This window comes from Anomaloglossus baeobatrachus, chromosome 4, assembly GCF_048569485.1.
Source record: "Anomaloglossus baeobatrachus isolate aAnoBae1 chromosome 4, aAnoBae1.hap1, whole genome shotgun sequence".
In the NCBI taxonomy this organism is placed as follows: Eukaryota; Metazoa; Chordata; class Amphibia; order Anura; family Aromobatidae; genus Anomaloglossus; species Anomaloglossus baeobatrachus.
The window spans coordinates 9,532,443-9,546,785 of NC_134356.1; the positions used below are offsets into that span (position 1 = coordinate 9,532,443).

Here is a 14,343-nt window from a genome sequence, read left to right on the forward strand (position 1 = left end):
TCCTGTCTCTTCCACGGGACATCATTAGTCCCTCACACTGCTCTGGGGGATTTTGGCCCACTCTTCCTCCTGTCTCTTCCACAGGACATCACTGGTCTCTCACACTGCACTGGGGGGATTTTGGCCCACTCTTCTCTTCCACAGGACATCACTAGCCTCTCACACTGCTCTGGGGGGATTTTGACCCACTATTCTTCCAGTCTCTTCCACAGGACATCATTAGTCCCTCACACTGCTCTGGGGGATTTTGGCCCACTCTTCCTCCTGTCTCTTCCACAGGACATCACTGGTCTCTCACACTGCACTGGGGGGATTTTGGCCCACTCTTCTCTTCCACAGGACATCACTAGCCTCTCACACTGCTCTGGGGGGATTTTGACCCACTATTCTTCCAGTCTCTTCCACAGGACATCACTAGTTTCTCACACTGCTCTGGGGGGGATTTTGGCCCACTCTTCCTCCTGTCTCTTCCACAGGACATCACTGGTCTCTCACACTGCTCTGGGGGGGATTTTGGCCCACTCTTCTTCCAGTCTCTCCACAGGACATCACTAGTCTCTCACACTGCTCTGGGGGGGATTTTGTCCCACTCTTCTTCCAGTCTCTTCCACAGGACATCACTAGTCTCTCACACTGCTCTGGAGGGATTTTGTCCCACTCTTCTTCCAGTCTCTTCCACAGGACATCACTAGTCTCTCACACTGCTCTGGGGGGATTTTGGGCCACTCTTCTTCCAGTCTCTCCACAGGACATCACTAGTCTCTCACACTGCTCTGGGGGGATTTTGTCCCACTCTTCTTCCAGTCTCTTCCACAGGACATCACTAGTCTCTCACACTGCTCTGGGGGGGATTTTGGCCCACTCTTCTTCCAGTCTCTCCACAGGACATCACTAGTCTCTCACACTGCTCTGGGGGGATTTTGGCCCACTCTTCTTCCAGTCTCTCCACAGGACATCACTAGTCTCTCACACTGCTCTGGGGGGGGATTTTGTCCCACTCTTCTTCCAGTCTCTTCCACAGGACATCACTAGTCTCTCACACTGCTCTGGAGGGATTTTGTCCCACTCTTCTTCCAGTCTCTCCACAGGACATCACTAGTTTCTCACACTGCTCTGGGGGGATTTTGGGCCACTCTTCTTCCAGTCTCTCCACAGGACATCACTAGTCTCTCACACTGCTCTGGGGGGATTTTGTCCCACTCTTCTTCCAGTCTCTTCCACAGGACATCACTAGTCTCTCACACTGCTCTGGTGGGGATTTTGGCCCACTCTTCTTCCAGTCTCTTCCACAGGACATCACTAGCCTCTCACACTGCTCTGGGGGGATTTTGGCCCACTCTTCTTCCAGCCTCTCCAACTGTTCTTTGACTGTTGTGTGTTTTTTGGCCATAACTTTATCACCAAGGATTTTCCGGAGGTTTCTATTGGGTTTAGATTAGGACTCTGAGCTGTGGCCGTTTCATTGTTTCCAGGATCTACTTTCCCCATTTTGCTGTGTGACAGGGGACATTGTCCTGCATGAAATTTGCTGCTGAGTGATGGACACAAGTAAGGAGCCACATGTTGTGAAAAAGGTTCTGATCCACACTTGTATTCACTCTGCCATGTACATGTATGAGAGGTCCTACTCCTGCAGAAAACATTCCCCAAATCATGACCTTTCTTCCACCGCCACTCACTGACTTCTTAACATACTTTGGGTTCAGTCTTTCCCCAGTTTGTCGATGAACATAATGTTTCCCATCAGACCCAAATAAATTAAACTTGCTTTCATCATTAAAATGATCTGTGGACACTTCTCCTCTGTCCACACAACATGCTCCTCACCAAAGGTGAGTCTAGACTTGGGATTCTTTCTGCTAATGAGAGGTTTGGCTTTTAGTTCAAATGCTCTTACACGTCGTGACACTGTATGACGAGACAGATCCTTACCCTGTTCAGTGCTGAACTGACTGCAATTCCAGCTGCAGTGTGGAAGCTATTACCCATGGAGATTCTCCGCATTATTCTGTCCTCTCCTGCATTTGTCTTTCAAGGGTGACTTTGTGATGTTGAAAAGATGCAAAATTCCTGAGATCATATAATGAAGGACATTAGCACCAGGTGCGAGATTAACACCAGGATCTGATTTGTGTTCTTTTACATTTATCTGTTACATTTTTATTATTTGCTTTACAATAAATTCAATTTATGAAATAAGCGGCAAATCTGTAAGTTTCCTCATGTCAGGAGATAATCACATAGGACGACACGACGACCGCAACCTTCAGGAAATTGTGTTCTCTAATTTCCATCTCCAGTGTATACGTACCCTCCTATATATACACACTGCACCCTTCCTATATACACATTGTACCCTCCTTTATATGTATATGTGTATATATATATATATATATATATCTATATATACAGTTAGGTCCAGAAATCTTTGGCCAGTGACACAATTTTGGCGAGTTGGGCTCTGCAGCCACCACATTGGATTTGAAATGAAACCTCTACAACAGAATTCAAGTGCAGATTGTAACGTTTAATTTGAAGGTTTGAACAAAAATATCTGATAGAAATTGTAGGAATTGTCACATTTCTTTACAAACACTCCACATTTTAGGAGGTCAAAAGTAATTGGACAAATAAACCAAACCCAAACAAAATATTTTTATTTTCAATATTTTGTTGCGAATCCTTTGGAGGCAATCACTGCCTTAAGTCTGGAACCCATGGACATCACCAAACGCTGGGTTTCCTCCTTCTTAATGCTTTGCCAGGCCTTTACAGCCGCAGCCTTCAGGTCTTGCTTGTTTGTGGGTCTTTCAGTCTTAAGTCTGGATTTGAGCAAGTGAAATGCATGCTCAATTGGGTTAAGATCTGGTGATTGACTTGGCCATTGCAGAATGTTCCACTTTTTTGCACTCATGAACTCCTGGGTAGCTTTGGCTGTATGCTTGGGGTCATTGTCCATCTGTACTATGAACCGCCGTCCGATCAACTTTGCGGCATTTGGCTGAATCTGGGCTGAAAGTATATCCCGGTACACTTCAGAATTCATCAGGCTACTCTTGTCTGCTGTTATGTCATCAATAAACACAAGTGACCCAGTGCCATTGAAAGCCATGCATGCCCATGCCCTCACGTTGCCTCCACCATGTTTTATAGAGGATGTGGTGTGCCTTGGATCATGTGCCGTTCCCTTTCTTCTCCAAACTTTTTTCTTCCCATCATTCTGGTACAGGTTGATCTTTGTCTCATCTGTCCATAGAATACTTTTCCAGAACTGAGCTGGCTTCATGAAGTGTTTTTCAGCAAATGTAACTCTGGCCTGTCTATTTTTGGAATTGATGAATGGTTTGCATCTAGATGTGAACTCTTTGTATTTACTTTCATGGAGTCTTCTCTTTACTGGTGACTTAGAGACAGATACACATATTTCACTGAGAGTGTTCTGGACTTCAGTTGATGTTGTGAACGGGTTCTTCTTCACCAAAGAAAGTATGCGGCGATCATCCACCACTGTTGTCATCCGTGGACGCCCAGGCCTTTTTGAGTTCCCAAGCTCACCAGTCAATTCCTTTTTTCTCAGAATGTACCCGACTGTTGATTTTGCTACTCCAAGCATGTCTGCTATCTCGCTGATGGTTTTTTTTCTTTTTTTTCAGCCTCAGGATGTTCTGCTTCACCTCAATTGAGAGTTCCTTAGACCGCATGTTGTCTGGTCACAGCAACAGCTTCCAAATGCAAAACCACACACCTGTAATCAACCCCAGACCTTTTAACTACTTCATTGATTACAGGTTAACGAGGGAGACGCCTTCAGAGTTAATTGCAGCTCTTAGAGTCCCTTGTCCAATTACTTTTGGTCCCTTTAAAAAGAGGAGGCTATGCATTACAGAGCTATGATTCCTAAACCCTTTCTCCGATTTGGATGTGAAAACTCTCATATTGCAGCTGGGAGTGTGCACTTTCAGCCCATATTATATATAGAATTGTATTTCTGAACATGTTTTTGTAAACAGCTAAAATAACAAAACTTGTGTCACTGTCCAAATATTTCTGGACCTAACTGTACATACACACACTGTACCCCTCCTATCTATATATAATATATACTGTTCCCCTCATGTATACACACACACTATACCCTCCTATATAATCACTACCCTCCTATATACACATTGTACCCTCCTATACATAGACATATTGTACCCCTCCTATATACACACTGTACCCTCTTGTATATAGACACACTGTACCCCTCCTATATACACACTATACCCCTTCTATCTATATATATAAAATATACTCTTCCCTTCCTATATGCACACTGCTCCCCTCCTATATGCACACTGCTCCCCTCCTATATACACACACACTGCTTCCCTCCTATATATCCACACTACCCTCCTATATACACTGCTCTCCTATATACACACTGCTCCCCTCCTATATACATTACACGCTCCCTCCCCTGCAGTGCCCCGCTCTCACCACCAGGTGGCAGCAGACCCGTCTCATTTATTCGGCCGCAGAGAAGCGGCTGCTCGTTCTCGCGGCTCCCGGGGCCCCTGATCACCGGCCGGATCTCAGGGCCCCGATTCCCGGGATCCCCCAGTGCCTGCAGCTGCCGGAGATCGGGGATCATTCCCGGGATGTCCCATCTTCCAGGCTGCAGCCTCCTCCGGGCGTCACACCCTCCTCTGCGCCCCCAGGTCAGTGCATCCCCCCGCACCATGGAGCAGTGCCGGGAGCAGCCTCTGCTGGCCTCCACCTAGCAGCTGGGCCTCCTTTATCCGCTACCTCTGCAGGAGCCCAGACCAGCAACGCTGCCAGCAGCCCCCACACAGTGCCCACTGAGTAACCCCCACATAGTGCCCCCAGAGCAGCCCCCACATAGTGCCCCCAGAGCAGCCCCCACATAGTGCCCCCTGTGCCGGACCCCCAGATCGGTACCGCTGCCAGCAGCCCCCACATAGTGCCCCCAGAGCAGCACCGCTGCCAGAAGCCCCCACATAGTGCCCCCTGAGCAGGACCCCCAATCACCGTACATTCCTCCAGATGGAAGGTCTGACAAAGGGCTCCCCTGATTTGTACCTGGGTCTGACGATTTATAGGGCCATTTATTAGTGCACCCCACCCCTCTGCATTAGTGTGCCAAAATATTCCCCCTTGAAATCCCCAATTAGTGCACCCCAATATCTCCCTATATGCCCCTCATTTAACAGTGCATCCTTCACCTCTGCTTTAATGCGCCCCAATATCCCCCTATACAAACCCTTTTTTAGTGCACCCCAATATCTCCCTATACAAACCCTTTATTAGTGCGCCCCAATATTTCCCCTAGTCTTTGTTCTCCCATCTTCTTATTATTGGACCCAATGTGGGCCCCTTGGCCCTAGGTGCCTTGCACCCCCTCCCTCAGGCTTACTAATTTTTCTGCCCCCCTGTGGCCCCCACCCCCCCGACATCCTGCCCCCTCCACTCTCCCCGCTTCCTGTGGCCCCCTCGTGCCCCTCCTCCTCGGCCCCCTCTTCCACCTCCTCCACTCTGGGGATGACGGCGGGGGAGTTCCCACATGGGGGCCCTGGAAGGTTGCCACGAGGGGGCCCGGGCTGTGCTCTACGTGGCTGTTATAAGGCGCTGTCCGTGGTGCTGCTGATGGCACAGGGGGCATTGCTGGACCTCTACCTGATCGCCGGCACTGACCTGTACTGGTGCTCCTGGATAGCCACTGACCTGGTTGTGGTAGCCGGTTGGGGGATTTTCTACTCCAAGAACAGCCGGGGCCAAAGATCTTATCAGAGGTCGCTCAGCTCCACCGGGTATGGGCAAGTCCTCTGGCCAAAGAAAGGCCACTTTGCCTACAGCCACCTGGCCTGGCTGATATATGCCATAGCCTTCACCCCGAAAGTGACCTTGATCCTCTGCACCCCGATAGTGGATCAGATCGAGGCTGGGGTCCCGCTGGGCAGTACAGGCTTCAGACTCACGGTGGCGCTCTCCGTCCCTCTCCTGTGGTCTCTGGTGCGCTCGCTGAGCGTTGACCCACGAGGGTGGCCACACCAAAGAGCCAGCGGCTACTTCCTCGCCTCTTGCCTGGACCTGCTGGACAGCTACGCCCTCCTGGAGCCCATGCTGGAAGGGAAACTACCGCTAACCCCCCTGATCCGCTACCCACTACTGGTGGTCTACTTCGTGGCTTTGGCGTCCCCCGTCCTCTGGTTGTCAGAGTTGGACTCGGCAGCTCCGGTCGGCTGTTGTCGCCTCTTCCTTCGCCTCCTCTGCAGCTCGTTGGTGGACGCCCCCCTCTTGGCCGTCCGTTGCTTCTTGATGTTGGGTTCGCCCCACCAATCTATGTCCGTCTTCATGCTAAAGAATGTCTTCTTCTTGGCCTGCCGCTGGCTGGAGGTCCTGGAGCTCTGCTGCCTCCTAAAATCTCCTGGTCCTGACCACATGGATCGCCCCCCGGGACAGTTCAGCCACTGTGTTTCCGAAAATGACATGGGACCCCACGCTTACGTCAATACGCTGGCTGTGACCTCACAGAACTGAGTGGCGCTCCCGTGGTGGCCCCTCGTCCTCCAGTGGACCTTTCTCTTCTTCCTTTACCAACACTGCCATGAAAATAAGTCCGGACCTCCGCCTCCTTAGAAGATCCCAAGATGCAGAGAGAGACCCTTCCACTGTCTCATCCACCCACCCCAATGGTCTAAATATTGGACGTATTGTATGGAAGTCGTATAGGAACGTGGGATTTGCTGCAGGACTGGGATCTGTATGGGGGTCTCATGGGTCAAATCAAAAGGATGGAGGTGGAAGGGGGGGGGCACGTTGCAAATATCTGTAATAGCTAAACGATGATTGGTTCGTAGACGTCATGTGGTTACCCCCCGTGAGATCCCGTAATGTCATGTGGTTCCCCCCAGGAGATCCCATAATAAGCCAAAATTGGAGTATTTAACGGAAAGCCATCACCAGCATAGTGTAAGGCGCCCATAAAAATGACCCCAAAGTGCCAAGGAGGGGAACTAAAGTAACCCCCACCACCACCCGATTCCTTAAAGGGTTAATTCTGTCTTTGTAAATAAACATTATCAGATAGAGTTTGTAAAAACAAACACTTTTGCAATTTACTGCTTATTAAAATTTACAGCCGTTCTTGAGATATATACAATTTTTGTCATCCTGCGGTAGTCGGTTTCCAAGGCAACGAGATGTAAATAAAAGAAATAAATGTTCATATCTCAAGAACGGATACAAATTTTAAAGCGCAACAAATTGCAAAATTGCTCATATTAACAAGATCTAACGGACAAGACCCTTCTATAAAGATGGCATTAGCCCTTTAAATTTCCAGGGTGGGCATCTTTTTACCTTAAGGGTTTGGTATAATGGGGATATAATAGAAATGGGTCTGTCTGTGCATCTGTCATGGGAAATTTTAAAGGAGCACACACCCTTTAATTTTCTGAAACTTGCAAAAAAAAAAAAAATCAAAAAGATAAAAAAAAAGTAACTATGTTATTTGATGAGTGATGCATGCAACCGTACAATGGCTGGATGTGACGTGATACATGGTTTAAAGGGGAACTCCTGAGCTAAAATAATCTCTGACAGGGAAAAAAGTAATCTAATCCCTGTTGGATTATTACCATTTTCCGGCAGCTGCGGGATTCTTCTGTCTGGATTACCCCTCCTCGGTTTAGTGTAGCTGCAGTACTCGCTCCTACCTGCAGGTGTCACTTTAGCCTATGCGGTCAATATTAGGAACAGTGACCCCTACAGGTTATAAAAGAGAATATAACTTTTTTTTGTATGGAGATATCTTGAGAATATATTATATATATATTATACTTAGTGTCAAAGTGAAATGTAAAAAAACAAAAAATATTTCATGAAATGCAGGAAAAAAAAAAATGCAAAAAATAAGTCTGTGCTTCCCTCCCGGTTCTGTCACCGCGCTCTGGCCGCAGATACTCCTGTCAGGTCTACGCCCTGAGACCAGCACTGCCTTATCTCTCCTCATCAAGGGCTCCTATTATAGATTTTTGGAGTCTTTGGTTCTCTTAAAGGGGATTTCCACATCTGGAAATTATTTTTAGATTATTCATGAAATGGACGGACATGGGGGTAAAAATCATTTTTGCAATAGGGTGTCATTAAAAATGCTGCACCCTTTTGCTTTTACAGGCTTTTTTTGTTCACTCTGTGGTCATAAATCAGCTTAGAGGAGCTCAGGAATAAAAAAAACCACAAGAATTAAAACCTTTCCTATTGGACAGTCCCAATGAAATCACTGCCAGATTCTCAGTTGACACATTCAGCGGTCAGCACCAGCCAGCGTTACGAGGCTGTAGAAAGCAAACGGTGCAAAACTTTTAATGAAACCCAATGACAAAAATGAATTTTAAGAAAAAATACATTAATTTATGTAAGAAAATAAAAATACCCCGACCCCCTTTAAATTTTCATCACATTCCAAGGGTCAGGATAAAATGACTTTAATATTTTTCGGTCTTGCTTTTTCGCCATGACTACTGCTGCGGCTAGTGCAATCCTCGGGAACAGGGGGTGTCATGGCTGAATATTTAAAGGGACTGTGTTTACGGATGTTATTTTAGGCCTCAGATGAATCTGCGGCAAATCGCCGTCTTACATGATGAATATCTGCAGCAGGAATGATGCAGCATTTCCAAATCACCTTGTAAGACGCGGATTTTGCAGATTTGTCGCCCGAATTAATCCAACCTCAGACGTTTACTCTGTTTTTTTTTTATTTTTGCTGCCTGGAAACCATCAACAAGCAGGCTACATGCTATTCACATATAACGACTAAGCCCCGAGCCCATTTATAAACAATCCACTGCAGAAATCTTAGTCTCCGCACCAAATACAGCATTCAATACTAATTAAATAGCAGGAAACAGCAGCTTGTTGATGGTTTCCACTGAGGCTCCTTTTTTACACTGAATAGTAAAGTGAAAGTACAAGAATAATGAGGGTCCCGGGGAGTTTATATATTTATTTGCCTCAGAAAGGTAGCCCATAGCAGCCAATCAGATCACTCGTTTCATTTTCTACACTGTGCTAAACAGATAAGAGCTAATATAATTGGTTACTATCAATTCCTAGTAACCAATCAGATCACTCGTTTCATTTTCTACACATATATGATCTGATTGGTTTCTAGGAATTGATCGTAACCAATCAGTTAACGCGTTTCATTTTCTACAGATAAGAGCTGATATGATTGGTTACTATGAGTTCCTAGAAACCAATGAGATCACCACTTTCATTTTCAGTCAAAGGAAAAAAGAAAAATCTGCATTATGATTGGTTGCTGTGATCAGCTGATGTACATGTTGTCTGAGCTATGAAAATGAAAGCATTGAGCTGATTGGTCGCTATGAGATTGTAGCAACCAGTCAGACATCAGCTTCTATCTGTACAGTGAGGGTTAGGCGATGTAATCTGTGCTCTGATTGGTTGCTATGGTACAGTAGGAATGGGTTGCTATGGGCCCAGCTCCTGTTTATATAGATGAGGAGCAAAAAAATAAACCTTTAAAATATCCTGCCCCGATAATGCCGTCCTAGCAGATGTTACCACTGGTAGCAGACGTGTGGCGCTATCCCACAGTGCGCAGCAGCTGACACCATATTACATAGCCGTGGTGATAAGAGCCGTTCCTACACCGGGTACAATGGCCGCCAATCGGCTCCTCTGTATAACACGGCAGTGACCGAACTTTCACCGCTGTCTGCAGAAATCCAACAAGGGCTGCTCTCCTCTCATCCTCACTGATTGTAATGCAACTAGGCTCTCAGGTAACAACGCACCAAGGGCTGCACCTCAGGGTCACACTCAGCAATGCACAAGATGGCCGCCACCAGACCTGCGGGGCCAGTACTGCCCGACCAGGAGACACACGATGGGAGACAGACTGCGCAATGCATGAAAAATGAATATTTTCTGTCTCATAGTGTTTTATAAAAAGCCGACGACCCACGTCTGTAAGATTCTGTACGATTCAGAGCCGCAACCTCACCAGGGTGTATATAACTACTATAATACTGTCCCGATATACAAGAATATAACTGCTATAATACTGCCCCCTATGTACAAGAATATAACTACTATAATACTGCCCCCTATATACAAGAATATAACTACTATAATACTGCCCCCTATATACAAGAATATAACTACTATAATACTGCTCCTATATACAAGAATATAACTACTATAATACTGCCCCCTATATACAAGAATATAACTACTATAATACTGCCCCCTATGTACAAGAATATAACTACTATAATACTGCCCCCTATGTACAAGAATATAACTACTATAATACTGCCCCCTATATACAAGAATATAACTACTATAATACTGCCCCCTATATACAAGAATATAACTACTATAATACTGCTCCTATATACAAGAATATAACTACTATAATACTGCTCCTATATACAAGAATATAACTACTATAATACTGCCCCCTATGTACAAGAATATAACTACTATAATACCGCCCCCTATATACAGGAATATAACTACTATAATACTGCTCCTATGTACAACAATATAACTACCATAATACTGCCCCTATGTACAAGAATATAACTACTATAATACTGGTCCCTATACATAAGAATATAACTACTATAATACTGCCCCTATATACAAGAATATAACTGCTATAATACTGCCCCCTATGTACAAGAATATAACTACTATAATACTGCCCCTATATACAAGAATATAACTGCTATAATACTGCCCCCTATGTACAAGAATATAACTACTATAATACTGTCCCTATATACAAGAATATAACTGCTATAATACTGCCCCGTATATACAGGAATATAACTACTATAATACTGCCCCTATATAAAAGAATATAACTACTATAATACTGCCCCCTATGTACAAGAATATAACTACTATAATACTGCTCCTATATACAAGAATATAACTACTATAATACTGCCCCTATGTACAAGAATATAACTACTATAATACTGCCCCCTATGTACAAGAATATAACTACTATAATACTGCCCCTATATACAAGAATATAACTACTATAATACTGCTCCTATATACAAGAATATAACTACTATAATACTGCTCCTATATACAAGAATATAACTGCTATAATACTGCCCCCTATATACAGGAATATAACTACTATAATACTGCTCCTATATACAAGAATATAACTACTATAATACTGCCTCCTATGTACAACAATATAACTACCATAATACTGCCCCTATGTACAAGAATATAACTACTATAATACTGGTCCCTATACATAAGAATATAACTACTATAATACTGCCCCTATATACAAGAATATAACTGCTATAATACTGCCCCCTATGTACAAGAATATAACTACTATAATACTGCCCCTATATACAAGAATATAACTACTATAATACTGCCCCATGTACAATTCTATCCTTGTGCACTGAATCACACAGAATCTCGCAGTCGCTCTGGAGATGTCGCCCGTTTTCCCTGTGACTGTAATAACAAATGAATAAATGGTGATAATTTGTCCTTTTTGCTTCGTGTGATTATTGGGGAATGATGACGCGACTCCTCCGGTGATTGATTCCTTCATTTACTGATTGTAGTGGTGATCAGTGCTTTATATAAACAGTATATTCCATAATCAGCAGCGATCGATCACAATCTACATTTACAAAATGTATTAAAAAAATAAAACCGATATATACATACATATAAAACTCATTTTGTGCCATTTTCTATGAATTTTAGTACTTTTTCTGCAAATTTTTTCCTTACACTTGGGCCCAACATGCATTATTATTATTAATTATTATAGCGCCATTTATTCCATTGCACATATACGTCAAGAAGGCTTTAAATTAGATTATTGAGCCGCTATTTGCTCCCTGTATGACGGTATTATTTGCTCCCTGTATGGCGGTATTGTTTGCTCACTGTATGGCGGTATTGTTTGCTCACTGTATGGCGGTATTGTTTGCTCACTGTATGGTGGTATTTGCTCCCTGTATGGCGGAATTATTTGCTCACTGTATGGCGGTATTATTTGAGCACGGTATATACTAAGGCATTTGTGTGGTGCTACAGCTTGAGCACTGCATAGTATACTTTTTGCAGTGTATAGTGATGGCGGCACTGTAGAGCATTGATTGTTTTTTAGGGAATCACATAGTAGTATTATATGACCACCATATGGCACTATTAAGTAAGGTCATATACAGTGGATCAGAAATGAGTGCATACGAGCGCAGCTTTGGCTGTGACTAGAGTATGACAGACCGAGGCTCGTTACGTGGCCTCCACATTATGAGGGTTCATGGTTCCGTATCCCAGGTCCTCGTAGTGGCAGGGTATGTTGTCCGTCTGACCCGTGAGCCGGTACCGGTCGCCATCAATCAGCGGGTTCGTTCTCTGACCGCCGCGGACACACGTTACGTCGAGATCCATGGATGGAGAAGGATCAGTTTGCAGTAGCTGTTCATTGCCGGGCTGCAGAGGTCCATCCACTTCTCCCAACAATGGGCGGTATTCAGACACGGTTCCCGGCCATTCTGTGCCGGCGGCCTGGTCATCGCCGAGGATGATCTGCAGGAGGAACTGATGCTGAGCTTTCATCAAGTCAGCAGGGTTAACGTCTTGGTCGGATTCACAGACACCATCATAGATGTCCTCATCCATCAAAGGATCGATGATCCCTCCGGAGAATCCGGGCTGATCTGAAAAGTCGGTCTGAGATAACGGGTAAAGAAGAGACCTTTCTAGGTCGATGGATGGAGACAGTCTTGGATCTTCTGCATGGAAGACCCCCGCGGGGTCAATAGATTGATGGAAGAAGCTCTGGCAGAGGAACCTTCTTTGGGCCTCGGCCACGTCCTCTGTTGGGTCGTCTAGGTCAGTTGGTATAGACAAGTCCATCTTGTCCAAGCGTTGGTCATGAAGTGGCACAGACTCGTCTACGTCAACTAAAAACGGCTGCTGTCTATAAGACGCCCCCTGAGCTTCCATATTAAGGGACAGCTGCAGAAAGGAAACTGGTGACAGATCCTCATTAATTCGAGGCACCATGTAAGCACTCGAAGACCCGACCACGAGAGATGGGTTTACCGATCGAAGAGGTTCCGGCTCGATGATGTGAGGAGCCACGATAGAAACGGATGTCTCCGGTTGGAGGATTCGAGGGTAGACTCTACGAGTGACCTCGTGTCCATCCTCGTCTTCCGCCACGGGCTGCTCCTCCACTTGCGCAGGGATGTTTTCCCTCCCGAACCAATCCAGGTGCATCTCCTGCCAAGTCCGACACTGCTCAATGGCCTTCACCAGGTGGCGGTAGTTCGGGTGTCCCTCCACCTCCACGTTATACTGCACGTTGGGCTGGCGGCTCTCTATCCTCTGAATGCGGAATAGGAGGTCTTCCAGGTTTTCAGCCAGGGCGTACCGAGGGCAGATTTCGAGTGGAGACGGAATATCTCCCAAATCACTCAGGTCATTGAAATAAGCCACCAGGTATCGATCGTACGGACTGGCCCTCTGGAAGTCCGGGAGGATGTTTGCCAGCGCAGGGGTGAAGAGGTCCCCGTACATGTAAGCGGCGTCTTCCGGCAGCGACACCCGCTCTTCCTGGCCCGTCTGCATCGCCCGCCATTTAGCTTGGACCCCTTTGGAACAGAGGATAAGGATTGTCCCATTTGCCCTCTCGATTTCGGCTTTTTGATAGCCCAACCAGGCCATGGCCCCTCTTATCCCGATCACTTGGCTCTGGTACCGATCCAGTACGACGTCCAGACCCCAGGCCAAACGCAAGAAGTCTGCCAACCTCATGACGACATTGACGTAAAGCTCGTGATCGGCGGAGTAAAGAAGCCATACTTTCTGCTTCTCCAGAGGAGGCGGCGGTGCCGGTGCTGCCGGAGACTGCGGGGGAAGGGTTTTACCTGGAGCAAACAAGAAAAAAAATACATTTAGGAATCCAAGACAAAATAAAATCTTCGATGATGCAATTTTCATATGTGCCACAAGATGGCAGGAGAGCGAGCATCCACTGGTGCACACGACCGCCTCACTTTCCACCCCGCTGTAAAGATGGCCAGAGATAGAAATATCTAATATATAAAGCTGAGTGTATGTATGTATGTATGTATGTATGTATGTATGTATGTATGTATGTATGTATGTATGCGTGCGTCCACTAAAGGAATCCGCACCGTCCCATTTACAATCACGAAATTTTGCACAGACACCCCATGTGACCCAGGGAATGTCGTAGACTAGGTTTTGATGAGAAAATTTAACCCCACGCTTTAC

General features: G+C 45.7%; 2 protein-coding genes across 2 annotated transcripts in view; one reads left to right on the top strand and one right to left on the bottom strand.

The window, feature by feature from the left end:
• The first annotated feature begins 5,453 nt into the window (after positions 1-5,453).
• Positions 5,454-11,571, top strand: TMEM121B (transmembrane protein 121B). Its single transcript, XM_075343616.1, has one exon. It carries the CDS (start codon positions 5,545-5,547, stop codon positions 6,541-6,543), a length of 999 nt encoding a protein of 332 aa, XP_075199731.1. The 5' UTR covers positions 5,454-5,544; the 3' UTR covers positions 6,544-11,571.
• A 50-nt stretch (positions 11,572-11,621) lies between these two features.
• IL17RA (interleukin 17 receptor A) overlaps positions 11,622-14,343 on the bottom strand; it is a 36,940-nt gene continuing 34,218 nt past the window's right edge. Inside the window, exon 12 of the mRNA XM_075343603.1 lies at positions 11,622-13,973. Coding sequence (XP_075199718.1) covers positions 12,331-13,973 — 1,643 coding nt within the window. The 3' untranslated portion in view covers positions 11,622-12,330. The remainder of the gene's footprint in view (positions 13,974-14,343) is intronic.